Below are 17459 nucleotides of genomic sequence, written 5' to 3' on the forward strand. Positions count from 1 at the left end.
AGATGAATCTGCGATAGAGCATTCCTATTCTTCTGTTGTCCAATCAGTTAGCATCTTATCAAAACCCAGCAATGTATCGTCTAAATTCATCTGCATCAAAATAGCCCTCATCTTTACTTGCCATTTCAAAAATCTCTTATTGCAATCCAGCAGCGGAATATCATATTTCAATATAACCACTTTTGAAAAAATTTCAATCAAATCACGAAGAATTTGCAGCCTAGCTCTGATACCACTTGTTGAAGGCGGAACAGCTCTGAAACCACTTTGTTGGATCAGAAGGCAACGCAAAAATTGAGATTTAATGATGTAATATGAAATATTTGATAACAAACAGAACAAGATTAAAATAAAGAGATAGAGAGAGTTAAGCAAAGGAACCGATGTTTCATTCAATAACAATATGGAGAGACTACAATTACATTAGCAAAACTTCACAAATCTAGAAAAAAGAATCTAGTATTTATAGGGAAAATTTCATCTCTAGAAGTAGAGTTGTAGATGAAATAAAATATCAAAAGTTTTTTTATTTAATCTCATCAAGTCCAACACAAGTTCCAACTCCCAATAGGCTTCCAAATAGAACTTTAACTAGAATTTGTTAAATAAACTTGAATATGATTCCTTAATAGCATTCAAATTAGAATTTCTTTTAATGTGCACTTCAATTAGAACTCCTCTTGATATACACGTCAATTACAAGTCTACAATTATTTTAACAAGGAATTCTGATTACACCCAAATTCTAACACAGTTTGTCCATCACTAGCCTCACGTGGGGTTTAGGACACTAGAAAGAAACGAATTGTAGTAGCACATGAAGTTGCAAAACTCAGCAGTTATTTCAACCTGGGAGAAAGCTTGACTTCTTTGCATAAAGAACCTAACTCACCTTAAGTTATTGCTTGTGCTAGAATAGGTTGGTCTAAATTTATCAAACATAGGATTCTGGCAAGCAATAGAAACTCAAGTATGTGTTAGGGAGCAGAGTAAAGGTGCCCTCGATGATGTCGCTGGGACACCTACCGATAGGATCTGCTTCAGCAAGTCTTCTCCCAGTGGTTGCAAAACTCGGCCATATTAACATTGGTTTATATGATTTGCAAAGTACTTTTCAGGCGGTGAGGTTTACAGGCTTGATGATGTTTCCAGTTTTGGAATGCTTCTACTGGAGTTATTTACAGGCAAAAGAAAAGAAAGAACGTTGAATCAAAGAATTAATTTTGCTGACGAAAATAGGACTTTCTTGTACACTGTCATTGCCGAGGAATTGGATGACAATAAACACAAATTGCATGCAATCAGATACTTATTTTATAGAATTATGAATAGAACACCAAGTATAAGATGAGTTTATTACACATGAATGGGGAAAACGTTATGCTCTACGAAGTGGAATTTAGCCTCTGCAGAATGTTGTTGTTGTAGACTACGCTAGCGAATTGGTGATTCAGGATTGAAGAGTCACATTTATATACTTCAACTGAAGCCATGAAGGGAAGGTTTTTACCATTGTAATACCTACTCTGAAAAGTAGAATTCAAAATATTATTTACATTAGAATTGCTCTTATTTATCTTTAATATATAATTGAATTGTTTTTCTTATTGATTTCAAAAACAAGATTGAGTTGTTTATAGATCAAACAATACAATCAACTGACAGAATATCTGATGTCCAAAATTCAACAGCATTTACTACTGTGAACACACTGTATTTCATCTAGGTGCTTTCAAAAATTCCTAATCCTTTTTCCTTTTTTAGTTTTGCACTTATTTGTCTTTGAAATGGTGGTACATTTACACATCTATTTTAATCTTTTGAATTTGCAAAAATGAGATATTGTTGAATGTTTGCAATAATTGATAAATAAATTAGTGGATTAACAAATTAACAGATTACAGTGGGGAGTGTACCCTTTGAGCCCGGACTTGTGACTTATTTTCTTGCATTTAAATCCTCAAAGTTTGTTGAGATTCCAAAGTTAGATTCAACTCCTAGTAATAAGCAAGAAGCCACTAGTTCACGATCCTTTCCTCCTTCCCCCTAGCCGCGACACCCCACCCCACCAATTTTTCTTCCATATACAGCATACACAATCCCATTGTTCACACGTCTCTAGCCACTGATTATTTCAGTGCTGGCTTTGAGAATTTGGAGGCCCTAAGTGAAAAATTATTTGGAGGCCCCTTTTTTTTTTTTTTTTTTACACATGTAACAGTATTTAAATAAAAATATATATCTATATTCAAAAGAAAACTTCATACAATCTAAAAGAAAGAAGTGCAAAATAAAATATCACTTACAACCATTAAAATGTGAAAATTAAAGCAACTTCACATGTACAAATCTTACGTCTATCCTTTTGATTGCTTAATCTTGAATGGACCTTGGAAGAAATGCCAAAGAATGATTGAAAGCTAGTTTCTTTATCGTATAGAAATATTATTAATCTTAGCCAAACATGCTGTGAAAATTAGGCAACCTTTTCCTCTCTTTCAACAGAACAAACCGATCGAGAACACTCTACTTTCGACAGCACATCAAGTTTTTCTCTATTCCGAAACCCCTTTTTAATCAATTTACAAAGTATTAATGAATAATCTCAAAGTAATTACTGTATTATTAATTTTTCAGAGATGACAAGTATTCTAGTGAGTTACCCACTGAATTGGTTTTTGGGAGTTGGAGAGAATCATGTTCTTCACAAGGGAAGAAATTACAGATTTCATTTTTTTGGGTATTCAAATATGGATTATCCTTGTAAAGAGGAAATGTTTTTTTCCCAACTTTCATGCCCTGTAACTACTTAATACCTAAACACATGAGCACTTGAGCAGGGCTGGCCGCTGGAGATATCGAGATGAGTAGGAGGTACAAGACGTCGATTGGAGGAAAATAGAAAACTTATGGGCAGACCACTGAGTCATTGATACAAAACTTTAGGAAAACAGAAGTTTTTGGAGAGGCTAAGAGGAGATTTGGGAATTCTGATTCTCTGAGAATTGAAGAAGACAACTTACCTTTTGGTCAAATCAATCCCTTCAATTTCCTTCCCGTCCTTTCAATTTCCTTCTGTAGTGTCCGTTCAATTTCCTCTGCCTACCGGTATTACTATGAGTTTTGAGGCCTTGAGCCAAGCCACATTTTTGGAGGCCCTAGGGCTTGGCCCCAGGCCAGCCCTAGATTATTTAACACCCCAAGAAAATAACACACAGAGGGAAAGTAGTTTTGGTAATTTTCTTTCTGAATCATTATAGATTGAGATTAAAAGTGGGTGAGGAAAACATTAATGGGCTCATGTTTGAAGATTTTTTTTCCGTGCAAATATAGAGAAAAGGAGAGAGGCATTTGGTGCCCGAGGCATGTTTTTCTGGGTAGATGGGAAACTGGTTTTCTTGAACACTGTAGGAATGTTGATGTTCGATTTTCACTTTCTGTCTCCCTTAAACACGAAACAATTTTACCCCATTTTTGCAGCTTCTGCTATGTTGGAATCTGACACTCAGGTGCTGAATTTTTAAAACTTTTAGCCCTTTTTTTATGTTTTTTGTTATCTCGATTTGCAAGAAAAATCAAGAGGTTATGACGGATTCAATTTGATGTAGGGATTTATTTCGCTATTTTATTTCCTAGTTTCCGATAAGGTACATTGAGTCTTGGAGTTTCTGGTAAGTGTAGTTTCTACACTTATTTGGGATCCTAAATGATGATATTTTGTTATTCTTTGAACGGATTAATACCTGATTTGTTATTTATTTCTTTTATTAGGAAAAGTTCACTTTTCAAAGAAGAATTGAAAAAAAGAACGAAAAATGTCTAAATGAAGCAAATCCAAAGTATGGGGGACCAAAGTGTAAATATTTAATGATTAATTTGGACCACAAAATATATTTTGAAGATTGATAGGAGTCAATTGAATGTAAATTAGAGTCAAAAAGGAAAGGGATATCGTTATAATATTACCATAAATCGACTTCAAATCATATAAGATATCTTCAAGATTTTTAGTCAACTTGAGACTCATTTTTCAAATGGAAAACTTTTGAATTGGAAAAATTGTATTTCTAGACGAATTGTAGCTCTTTTAACTAGCTTTCCAATTCACTTTGAATCACCTAAATCGGACACTAAAAGAGAAAGTTATGATTAAAATACTGAAGGCTGTGCAGAGACAAAATTACGTGCGCGAGAAGGCAACTTTCCTTATTTGATTCAAACTCTTTTGGAAAACAATTTGGACGTGAATTTTGATCTAATTTCATCATATAAATACAAGATATGGGTAGCAATGAAAGGGTCTCTCTCTTGCCTCTTCATACACAATAGTTTCTTGTAATCCATCAAGAACAATGAGCCAATTGCTATATTTTGAGAGAGAACATCAAGCTATAACAAGGAATTGAAGTTCAATTGCATCAAGTTTCGAAGAATTCAACTTTGGACGTGAAGATCAACATCTTTTGTATTTTTTCATGATCCAGGTGATATTTTTCTATTCTTCTTCTTGTAATTTATATGTTAATATGCTAGGCTAGTTTTTCATTGTATTGGATGAATGATGAAACCTATCATTTGTTTATTTTAATTCAAGATAATTAATTTAGTATTTCATGATTTTTTCTTGATTGGTTTTGCATTCTCATTGAACTATTTAATTGCTTGATCACCAATTAGATAGTAGGTTGCTTGTTGTAGTGTAGGAATACTCACAATAAGTCTAAAACATGGTAAAATCAACACATGGACAATAGGTGTTAGGAATAATATCTATAGTATGTGCAATCATGTGTGATAAATCCTATGAATCAATGCATGTTTTTCATATGAATTCGAATTAGGAATATGATCGGGTCATGTTAAACATATGTTTAATATATTTTGGGAAAGAATATTAAATAAAAGTGGATTATCGATTGTTTTGAATGCATGAATTTACTAGATTATAAATTAAGAGTTGAATTAAATGGTAATAGGGGGATTCACGATTCCAATACAAATATTGACATATTAAATAAATATTTTATTTGTTTTCTTAGTTTAAGATTAGTATAAAAAACATACAAATCACAACTTTTTTTATTTTATATTACTTCGAATTTAGTAAAAACTATTTAACTAAATATTAGACCTTATTCCTCGTGGGAACAATACTCTTAACTCACAAAATTTATTACTTGTACAACAATCCCGTACGCAGAGCCGGTCCTGTGTTTGAGGGGCCCTGAGGCGAATGATGAAAATTAGGCCCCCCATCGACAAAATTTAAAGGTGTATTATGCGACTCATTGCTAACTTAAAAAACTAACATTAAAACAATAACGAAATATATCATAGAAACGATTATATTATAAACCATCAAACCAAAAATTTCAAACAATTAGTTAAATACTATTCGTCTTGCTGTTTTAGAGGTAAAAACATCAATTAAATCTGAATAACTTAGCTGCTTAACCATTTCTTTTTCTATTGATAACATAGTCAACCCGTTTAATATTTCTTGTGACATAGTTGATCGGAGATAAGTCTTGATCAACTTCAATTTCGAGAAACTTCTTTCTACAGATGCAATTGTAACCGGTACGGTTAACAAAATTTTGTAAGCAATATAAGCATTTGGAAAACAAACATCCAATGTCTTCAAATAGTGTAGCACTTCAATTGCTCTTGTTACTTCATTTGGTAAATAAATCTTCAAGACTTGTAATTATGAACATAAATCTTCTCCACTGATATCCGAAAGCCCATCATGTTCAAGATATTTCTCAAGATTCATACAAGAGTTCAACAAACTTGATAAAGTTGCACTCCTTAACCTCTTCAAATTAAACAAAAATTCAAATATATCATCATATAGTTTGAATTGTTCAAATCGAGTCCTCAGAGAAGATTAGAGCTTGATCAATTATAAAAATAAAGTACTCAACTCTAAATGATTCTTCTGCTGATTGCTTTACCTCATTACTACAGTTTTCATCAAATTATTTTTTTCTTCGAATTATGCGTTTTTCTGTAAATACAGCTTCAATTCCCATTTCATTTGCCTTTTTTGTCGCTTCATCTTTGGCAATGGCAAATCCAATTTCTCTATAATTTTCAAGAAATGAAACAAGTCCTTGCAATAGATCGATAGCATGATCAATGTCCATGGATTCAGTTTGAAGAAATTTACTCACAATATTGACTGCATGCAACAACCTATACCAGATTATCATGCCAAGCAAGAACTCAAAATCCTGAAGTTCATGTGTTGCTAACGACTCGGCTTCACTCTTTATTTTAGGATATTCGTTAGTTTCAGCCAAATCAAATAATGCTTCTCTTATCTGTGCAGTTTGCTCCATTATAGGCTTCACACTCTCAACATGACTTTCCCAACGTGTTTATGACGATGGCTTTACTATCAACTCTTTTACATTATCTTTAAAAATTTGCCATCGCTTGGTAGAAGATGAAAACAAAGTGTAGATGCGATGTATCACTCCAAAGAATGATACAGCTTTGGAACAACAATTCACCATATCACATAACGCTAGATTTAGACTATGAGCGCCACATGGAGTATAGAAAGCTCGGGGATTCATTTCAAGTACTCTTCTTTGCACACATTTGTACTTCCCGCTCATGTTAGATCCGTTATCATACACTTGCCCTCTAATGTCATCAATATCCAGATCGAGTTTGATCAAAGCCTTTTGAAACTCGGTTGTCAGTCCAAGTCCTGTTGTGTCATCTACCTTCAAGAATTCAAGCCAATGTTCTTCAACTGTAGGTAAGTTTGCCAAATCATCTACAAATCGTACTACTAACGACATCTGCTCCTCATGACTTGTATCTGGAGTACAATCAAGTATAACTGCAAAATATTTTGCATGTTTAACTTCTTGACAATTGCATTTCTCACCTCATTAGCTAATAACTGTATCAACTCATTTTGAATTTTTTTTGCCAAGATACGTGTATTGAATCTCTTTTGCATTAGCCCGCCGAAGGTGCTCTTTCATTATTGGATCAAATTCACTAACCATTTCCATCATTTGTAAAAACAGACCATTGTTCTCAACATTTAGCCTCTCATCATCTCCTCGAAATGGCAAGGTGTTTTTGGCGAGTCTTTTTACAATAGCGATTATCCTTGTTAGTACATGCCTACAATGTTCTCTTTCCGCATCGATCAACAATTCAACGCTTTTATCAATTGTAGTTTTTGTTCGAAGCCTATTTTCCAATTCAATCCAGCTAGTCATGCAACATAAATGCTCTTCATTTCCTCCATGACTTTTAATAGACTGATGCAAATTATGCCAATCTTTGAATCCATCGTTACCAAGTTGGCCAACTCTGGTAGCGTTTTTGGCTGTTTTAAACAACTTATTTTAAACAACTTACAACAAAAGCAAAAGATCCTGTCCATAGATATTGAATAGACTAGCCATCTTCTATCAATTGTTTGCCCATTTCGTAGCAATCGCTTATATTGTGAAAAATCAAAATGCCTATTTGTACAATCTTTCGGAAACGAGATGTCATCAACTCTTTTTGGACCCCTTTCAACTAAGTAATCCCTTGTTCTCTGATCAATAATTTTCCAATTCCCGGGATCATCCAAATTTAGAGAAGAGCAACCCTCTTCTTCCTTGTCATCTACTTCATTAATACATGCATGTTTCATCACCTCTTCTTCCTTATCATCTACTACAACATAGGCAGGTTGACTCACTTCTTCATCCTTATCATCTACTTCATTAACACATGCAGGTTGAATCTCTACTTCATCCTCATTCAACGTATTCGTATGGTTGCTTTTAAAGTACTTGCCAATATCCCCTGCTTGACTTTGAATTAATGAAATCTCAATTCGTTTCCTTTTTCTCTTTTGAGCACCAGACTCATATTTAGGAGGCATGGTGTATGAGTCTATATCTGATGCTCAATGATTAACCTAAAAAACAAATACAAAATATCTCAAATCATCACACAGTTAGAGTTTTCAATATAGTTATTATGTGCGCCTGTGCAATTGTTGATCCTCTAATAGTCAATCATATAAGCCGACCAGGCCACAATTATATAAGCCAACAAGGCTTCAAACATTTTCAATTTCTTCAATAACAAGTTAAGGCAAGCCATTGCTTACCTGACAAGTAGACTTTTGACGAAAACTTTGGAGTTACACTTTCAAGAATTCCACTGTTACAAGCTCACAACTCCCGACCCTGAAACAAAAATTTCACATCAAACGCACCCCTAAGTAAGATAAATACATTAATAAGGAAGGATGAGGATGAGAGAGTGCAGGAAAGAAGGGAGGATGAGAAATAACTCCTCCAAGGATAGGTACAAAAATATTTTATTCATAAAAAGACCTTAGATGGCAAAATATTTTAGATTAACACTACAAGTAACGACTGTATAATTACCATTATTTTCCAAGTTCTACGAATATAGACATCATTTAACTGGATCATTAATGTCATAGCGCATATTCAAATCAAAATTTTCTATCTTTAGGGTGATAAGTGTTGAGTGAAGGTGGAACTTTATGAAATTTGAAGATGGACATAATCTGTTTTTCAATTTCTATTGTTCCAACTTACTTTCTGTACCCTTGATCTCATATCGCAATTCCCAAACTTTTACCACACTTATATAATACTCGCACGTAAATATGTTATTAAATCACAAGTAATTTATTTACAACCTGAAAATCAATCCCTTTTATTTAACACCAAATCGTGAATTTTTATTATGATCATTTATATACTTCTAACACAAATATAAAAGCATTCATATTAATAACTAAAAGTTATACTCAAAGAATTATCCAAAATCAAAGATTGAATAGGCAAAATCTAGCAACTATGCAATTCCCGTTCTCAGTTATTTCACTCAATATACCTCTACTAATTTTCTCTCTTTTGCCATAATAACATCCCAAACAAACTTGAAACATAATATCAAGCAATTTCAAATTCTTAAGAGATTGTAACACCTTCAAAACCATGAACTAAAAAACTCACCTATAAATTTAGTTTTCAGCTTCTTGTTTCTACTTCTCTTTGTTTCCTTTGCTTTCTCTTTCACTTGGGGATAACTTGAAGGTTAGATATTAGGAGGTAGATAAAGAGTCTTAAATGGTTAGGGCCATATCCTTGCTTAAAGATTTAAGAAGATATTGCACACAACCAAGTTAACAAGCATGATGTGTGTTAAAGCAGGATGTTGCTTGATGCGGCAAAATTTGACTTTTCCCTTATCATATTTGGAGACATACGTGACTTATAAGATATATATCTATCTATCCTGTATGAAGTACTAAGGGGTTAGGAGACTTGATGGAGGCCTTAAGGTTAAAGGAATTGGATATTAAGATGACAAGTCACCAAGCATTAAGAAGTAGATGTCTTCTTTCAATTAAAATCTGATTTTTGTACCTATCCTTGGAGGAGTTATATAACTTAAAAGAACTCAGCTATACTGCGGAATGCTCATCACGACAATCTGCAGGTTTAAATTAGTTTAAGACTTGCTATGAAGTCATCCCAGCATAGTTATATAATACTTTCCATAACAAGAATAAAAGTTGTATAAATCATAGCAAATAAATACACACAAAAATGTAAATAAATCATAGCAAATAAATACACTCAATACAAACAGATTCTATCTATATACATATACTGATATACACACAAAAAATGTAAATAAATACACATGATTAGTGATTACATGAACATGGTGATTGAGTCTTACCTCAACCGCTAGGGCTACGCCGTTGAACTCGGAAGCGGAAGGAGAATAGGAGATGTCCAGTGACTCCAGTCAAGCTGTCGAGGCGTAGACAGTAGACTATATCAGTATATAATATATATGTATAGTGTATACATTTGTATTATGAGAGCCGAGAGAGTCCGAGAGAGACATTAGAGATACCTAGGGTTGAACTTGGAAGCGGAAGAAGGAGTTAAGGAGATTTCGAGTAAACTGTCGAGGGCCTCGAAACGTCGAGCGAGAGAGACTCGGAGATGGCACAGCCACACATTGGCACTTCAGAGTTCAGACGAAGAGGGGAAGGCTCGCTGGCGACGGGAGGCGTTTTCGATTTCGTCGGTTTCCCAATCCGATTTGGGGGAAAATGGAAATCAATTGACATTTGGGGAAAATTGGGTGTGGATAGTGGATCGGGTTTAGTGGTTCAGGTGGGCTACTGGGTTGAGAGTTTTAAGCTAATGGGGCCTGGGCTGTGGGCTACCATACTCCAAAAACGAAAAAAAAATGGGCCAACAAAACGAGGCCCCTTGGATTTTGGGCCTGAGGCGCAGGCCTCATCCGCCTGGCCTCAAGACCGGGCATGCCCGTACGCTTGCGGATTTCACACGAACAGTTTCCTCTAAAAACAAAACCAAATTGCTCAAGCTTTTTTACACTAATTATCCTTTTCATATTTAAACCGTGCTGGATTTGAATCTTTAACATGCCTCACAAGATCTTTAGCTCATTTGAGAACAAAAGCTAGATGTGAACATGGATCAAGTGCTGCAAGTGCAAAATATAAGAATTTTGATGACTGAAAATTGACATTGTACATTGAAACATAAAATATACAAAGAAAAAGATATCTTAGTGACTGTGAGTGAGAATGAAGAATATCTTTTGTATCAGACGAAAATTAACTGTGATTATGCACTGTGTTCATCATATTGTTGCAGAGTATTTTTGAAAATGAAGAAGAAAATCGAATCAAATATGATGCAGGTAATCCTTATTTTTCTTCATGTGTGTCACATTTTTCAATCTCGTTAAGTTACTTTCCTAATAGTTTATTTGCACAGTTAGCGTAGAATCTTTTATTTCACAGTTATATGTTTTCGTATTTAAATTGTAGCTTATAATTTCTAGCACACTTGTTCTTCAGACCAACCCAGAACGTCCATGTCAGATTTAGGTTATGAAAGGAATGCACATTTGGCCAGCAAATCCTAATTGTAAGAGATGATCCCATTTTTGGGTTGTGGGATGCATCTGATGCAGTACCGTTAAATTGGTTCGATGGGCATGTATGGAACATTGAGCTGGTAAATATTGTCTATGAACGATAACAAGTCTTCATTTCGTTCAAAAAATTAATTCTGATCTTCCTATATTTCATCACTGGTTCAAAAGGATATTACCAGTGGCAAATTGTTCCGAGTACAAGTTCATACTGACAGGATGATCGAATTCTTGAAACATGGGAAACGGAAAAGACAATAACTGTTTCCGAGGATTGGGGTAAGCCCCAACTCGAGAAAATTATAGAGGACGAAATCATTATTGATCAATCCTATGAGTCGATGTTGAACTCTGTATTGCTAATAGTTGCTGAGAACTTTGACTCAACCAAGGGAAAGAAATGGGAGTGATGCAAGTCAAATGGAGAAGTGACTGAGAAATCCCCGGCCATGGTTGCAGAAAGCATTACCGAGGAAGGAAGAGTCGGGTATTGATACAAGTGACGAATTATCGAGTCTACGAAGTACCGTAACCCTATAGGTTGATGCCACAAATTCCACCCCCCAAAACCATACTTTGACTGCGTTTCCACGGGAATGATGGAACCCTTGACTTGACAGATTATTCTGAGCATGTCGAGCCAACAAAAAGCTTTAACTCTTTTCTTTTCTTCTCTTCTGTTCTGCTCAGCTCGAAACTCCACAGCGAATGAGGTAAAGCCAGAATGAACAGTTGGTCGGGCAATGATTCCGGTATCGCTTATGCAAAAATCAATGACGAGAATTCGTTGAGCTTGAATGAAGAATCAAGCCTAGATGCGGATGAAGGGGTTCCTGTTACAGCACCAGGCTTGATTCTGATGCCTGAAGAAGCATTTCGTGAAGAGGGAAAAATGAATGTTTCTAATACCTTAGTTGAATCTGAGGGTGCTGAGGAGTTCAATGCGACGCAGGTAACGGCATAAGAATAATTCTTTGCTTTTTATTGTTGTTTTTTGTCTTTCATCTTACCAGAGAGAAACTCTAGGAAAAGAAAATCAGAGAGGAAGCAAAGAAGAAATGAGTCGCACGTTGACGCAAAACCTCGTACATTAACGAGTAGGATGTTTTGTCACTATATTGTGAATTGATCTCCCATAAGATTGAGAACTTTGTATAATGTTATCAGAAGCTTATTTCATATCAACAAGATGATAATAGCTAAAATTACAGAAGAATGTTTTCCCCGTAACCGGTTGTTCTCAGGTTAAATGTAAAAATGGTCCCTAAACTTTTAGCGAAATTAATTAGATCTCTCCGTTCCTATCACTGATAAAGAAGTTTCGATGTAAACAAGTAATTTCACAAATCTAGTTCCTATTATATGTGGAACTGAACATAAGGAATGTTGGTTTCATTCTAACTCATATGGTAAAGGCGACAATAGAACTGGGACTGAACTTCTGACTCATAATTTTTAAGGCACTTCAAATGTGTAATGTACAAATTGAGAAAAATAGAAAGTAAAGAAGATTCACCAAACAAGATCAATGGGCAATTATTATGTTCACCACAGGACAGAATAGAATTGAAAATTTTAGTTTTGGGAGACTTTTATCTTGAAATATGCAGATTTTTAGACACGTGTGCTGTTAATGTCCCAAATTAACAATGAATTCGCAAACCTCTTTTCACAAAAATAGTGATTGGAAGAGCAAAATTTGAATGGGCTTTTAGATGAGTAAAATGATGGCTATTTAAGTTTCAATTGATTAAGATTTTGTTTGGCTCCGATTTATCCAAGGGAAAAATGATTTTATTATTTTTTTTATTAGCATTATTTTTATTTCCTCTGTCAGTGTTGGGGAAACTGAGAGCCACTCGCCGCGACGAGCATAGGTGTTGCGATGGGCTTTGGTGTCACGACTGCTACAAAATCTGAGCGTTGCGACAAGCTTCAATGCGTCGATCTGAGGAGTTGATGGTGGTGGCTGCGTGGTGGTGGTATTCGGAGCTCGTCGCTGGGAAAAGTCACCGCTTTGCGCAATTCCAGCGTCGGCGCCTCTACGTCCGAATCTATGATCACCGGTACACACAGATTGTGGTGATTTGTTGTTTCGCCGGCCATTTCCGCATGAACTTGATGACGGTGATGACGTGCTCCGATATGCATCTTCGTGATGCTGCTGCGTCGCCTCGTAGATCTGAAAGCAACGTCGATCTGAGATCCAAAACAACATCATTTGAGAGGTGTCGATAGATTTAGATGGTGCAATCTTGTAGTGGTGATTTTGTCGTCGTTGTGGTTGCGGTTCTATGTGGTTGGTGTTTGAGATGTGGTTGGTTGGTTGGTGGTTGCTTTGGTTTGTGGTGGTGTGTTTTTTGCGGTTTTGTGGTGTGCGATGGTTGCGGTTAGTGTTGTCTGCTGTGGCGTGGTTGGTGTTTGAGGTAGGGTTGGTGGTTGCTATGGCGGCGTGATTTTTGTGTTGATGTGGTGTATAATGGTTGTGATTAGTGTTGTGTTTGTTGCGGTATGTGGCGGTCATGGCTATGATGCGGTGGTTGTGGGTGGGATGGGAAAGGGGTGTTTGTGACCAATTATATTTGGTTGATTGTGACGATGGTTGTAGTGGTGTTTTGGCAAGGGCAAATCTATGATTGGTAGTGTGGTTGTGACCAATTATATTTGATTGATTGTGACGATGGTTGTAGTGATGTTTTGGCAATGACAAATCTATGATTGGTAGTGTGGATCAGGCTAGTGGTGGTCCTTTTTGTTATTATTGTTGTTGGTGGTTATGATGCTGGTTGTGATCAAGTATTGTGGTGGAATGGGATCTAAATTGGGTGTGGTAGTACGGTGGTAAGGTGGTTGCGGTGGTCTAGTGCAAGCGTCGATTGGGTAGTGGTGATTTATAGTCAAGATTGGTGCTGGATCGGGACCGGTGTAGTGGGTGTTTGGAATCTGTGACCAATTATTTAAAATCTATGACCAACTATTTAGTCGTCTGTGACAAATTATTTCACTGATTTGTGACCAAAATTAAGTGATTGTGACTAAAAAATAAACTATGACCTATGTAACCCATAGATAAAATATAATCTATAATTTGAATAATCTGTAACTTCAAAATAAATCTGTGACCTAAAAAAATTTTGATATATGACATCAGAATAATATATGACCTATTAATTTGACGATATATAACCAATGAATAAATCTGTGACAAACCTGATTTTTGAATTTTCAAACAATTTACCTCATTTTTGAATTGGAATAAATATAACACCTGAGATGTGAATTTTCCCCATTTGGTAAAAACAAATTATAAGAATTTTTTTCGAAAATTATTCTGGTCAAAGGCCTTTCTCATAAACCCGCTATGGATGGTAAATGGGCCAAGTAGCTCGGATTGAGCTCATAGGTTGACACGTTTTTTTGCTAATTTTATTATTATTTTTAAAATAAAAATAGAAAGAAAGACCAACTCGGGCTTGGCTAGGGTCCACACGAGCCAAGCTGGGCTTGTCCTTATGGCCAATTCGAGTTTGGGTGTCTAAGGACCAAGCCGTTGCCACCCTAAAACCAGCCTCCAGATCCGGCTATTTACCCATATTATATTACCTGCTCACCAGACATCAGTGGCATCTCTAAGCAGAATAGTTTCAGTCAACATACCTCAAAGCACCCAAAAAAATAAAAACCAATGTGCACGACAAAGTTACCACTTTATTGCGCAAAAAGTAAAACATGCTAATAATCCGTTCTGCCTATAAATTCAGACCAAAAAGTTGAGCTAAATTTCGAAACTACCGTGTGTGAACTCATCTGTACTGAATAAAAACTTAAAGGGAGATATACGAAAGGAAGGTTAAGGATGTACAGTTCGAAAATAGAGTCGAATGGTTACTGAAAATTTTGAGAAATTAATCAAACATCATCACTATCACTTCCAGGTCCAGCCATAAAGGATTCTGGAATATATTCGCTTCCATCAGGACCCAGCACCTTAAACCTATTCAGCAGCAAAACGTACAATTCAGAAGCTTTGATATATGAAATACAACGCAAAAGCACAGATTTATTTGTTTACCTCTCAAGAATGACCTTTCCTTCCTTGTATTTTTGGCTTTCTTCACGAGCTGCTTCCTGGTTTTCACGAAAAATATATAAGCGGCAAATGCATTTGATCATTGAGAACATCAGTACGTAAAAAAAAAAGTCTCACATATTTCCATCCCACAAGTGAGCCGCAACCCACGCAGAACACGTCAACGACTGTGTGAATTCCAGTCATCATCACCCTGTCTTCTTTGTCTCCAACAGTGACATTTACACTGTTATGCATCAAAAAACACAATATCAGGTGCACCATTCGTCACTAGAGTTTGATGAGGCACCCCCCTTAAGCAAGTATAGTGAAGTGTGATAAGAATATCAAAGCCAATTTTACAGACCAATGAATTTATTCCTGCTTTATGTATTGGGTGTTGGAGTACTAAACCACAAAATACCATTAAGATGAAACTAGCCAAAATGAGGGCTAAGAAGCATTTGTGTTCATACTAAAATATATAAGATAAGAAATGAAAATATATACCAACAAGTTGTTAGTCGTTCTAATCGAGATAAATTCAGAGACAGAATACTCAGGTGTTTGCACTCAGACATGACCTAAAGAGTCTCCCTTTAATAAGAATGATGCAATCTCGGCAAAACAAACTAGAAGTGGGAGGTGTAGATAAAAAATAACATGGCATGTAATAAGTTGATAAGAATGATGTTTGTGTAGATCTAGAAATGAACTATACAGAGTGATGGAAAAAAGTTCTATATAGCCGGTGATGAGGACATTGGACGACGTTTACTCATTTTATTTAAGCTTTATTTATCTTCTTGGATTATTATTTAAATTTGGACTTGTATGGGCTAGGGCCCAAGCTCGTTAGGGTTGCTTTACTATTTAAACCTATTTTGCACTCTAATTTTCAGTTGATGATAAATGAATAATATTTTGCTGGCTTATGGCGCATCCCTCCCCTTATTCTGCCCTCTTTTGTTAAATTCTTCTTCTTCCCCTTAATTCCCCATTCTTCTCTTTAATTTCCTCTCCCTATATATCTGTTCTATTTCTCAATTAACTGTCTCATTGGTTCTGCATCAAATTTGGTATCAGAGCCGAAACTTGGGTAAATTCTCTTCTAAATTCCAAAATTTCTTCCCACCCTCTTCCCAAAAATTTGTAGATCCCAAAACTTGCAAAACAACACAAAAACAATGGCGGTAGCAGTTTTTTTTTAGTTTTTCCCATTTTGTCGTTATTTGTTCTTCGTAAAAAAAAACGGTACTATTCACCTGCGGGGAAAAAAAATAAAAAAAATCTGAGTTGCTATGTTACTGCTGTCGCTTCCTGCAAACCCTAACCCATACACACAATCCATTATTAATCCAAACAGTCCATTATAACACCCAGTCAAATATTCTAGTCTCCAAATCATTTAACCCGTTACTCAGGCTCAATCTACATCCACATAATCATAAGTAGCCCAAGTCCAAGAGGTCATTATCCATATCTCATATTTAGCCTAATAAGGCCATTATATCAACCCAATTATCCAACCCGGCCAATAACCCAATCCCCAGCCCATTTATCACATATTTACCCGAAACCCATAATTCCTACCCAAATATACTCACAAATATTCCTTTATCCCTACCCCTTCCTTACACAGCCCATTTCCCATCATAATCATCCAACCACTTACTTCTAGCCCAATTCCAACATCTCAAAAATAACCCTAACCCATTATATACAACACTTAACACAGCCCGCATCTACAATACCCAATCAACTCAAGCCCTAAACTCCTTCTTCCCCATCGGTATCCCATAGTCACCACACTTTCCGCGACCGCCCTTACTGTCAATCGCCAGCAATCCACTGCCACGCCAGTTGTCACCCACCACCCGGAGTTCAGTTTTAGCTTTATTCTTCACGTCGATGGACTTCTTCTGAGTTCAGAGTGCAAGGGACATTTGTCAAATTGGACTTGGCCTATTATTTGCATTGGGGCAGCTTGTTAAAACTCTTGAGGCTTAGTGTTCCATTCGGCGACTCGACTGCTTAGGAGTATTCCATTATAATTTTCTACTGGAGACATGCCAACTGGGAAATCATAATTGGGCAAAGTTCTGATTCTTTGGGTCCTGAAGTACATCGCTATCAGGTTTACGCTTCCGTGGGCACCACCGTTGCAACTAAACAACAAGAAGTACCTGATTTATATTTGTCATTGGTTTACAATACTGCTTCATTTAAAATTACATTAATTAAATTTTTGTGATGTTATTCAAACAACATACCTAAAGTCACGTGACTGAATCCGTTGATTTCATCAAAACCCTATTTTACCCCACTTATATTACATGATTAGATTTTGACTATTATTTGATCTGTGCTTTGTTATTTTACCTAGATCAACAGTATT

The 17459-nt window shown here is 35.8% G+C and overlaps 1 protein-coding gene across 1 annotated transcript in view; it reads right to left on the reverse strand.

Moving 5' to 3' along the window:
- Positions 1 to 14680: 14680 nt before the first annotated feature.
- LOC111403237 (protein yippee-like) overlaps positions 14681 to 17459 on the reverse strand; it is a 7431-nt gene continuing 4652 nt past the window's right edge. The window contains exons 4-6 of the mRNA XM_023031669.1: positions 15200 to 15308; positions 15065 to 15120; positions 14681 to 14986 (exon numbers count right to left, since the gene is read on the reverse strand). Of these exons, the coding sequence (XP_022887437.1) occupies positions 14902 to 14986; positions 15065 to 15120; positions 15200 to 15308 (250 nt within the window). The 3' untranslated portion in view covers positions 14681 to 14901. The remainder of the gene's footprint in view (positions 14987 to 15064; positions 15121 to 15199; positions 15309 to 17459) is intronic.

The sequence above is a fragment of the Olea europaea genome, chromosome 11 (assembly GCF_002742605.1).
Source record: "Olea europaea var. sylvestris chromosome 11, O_europaea_v1, whole genome shotgun sequence".
NCBI classification, from domain to species: domain Eukaryota; kingdom Viridiplantae; phylum Streptophyta; class Magnoliopsida; order Lamiales; family Oleaceae; genus Olea; species Olea europaea.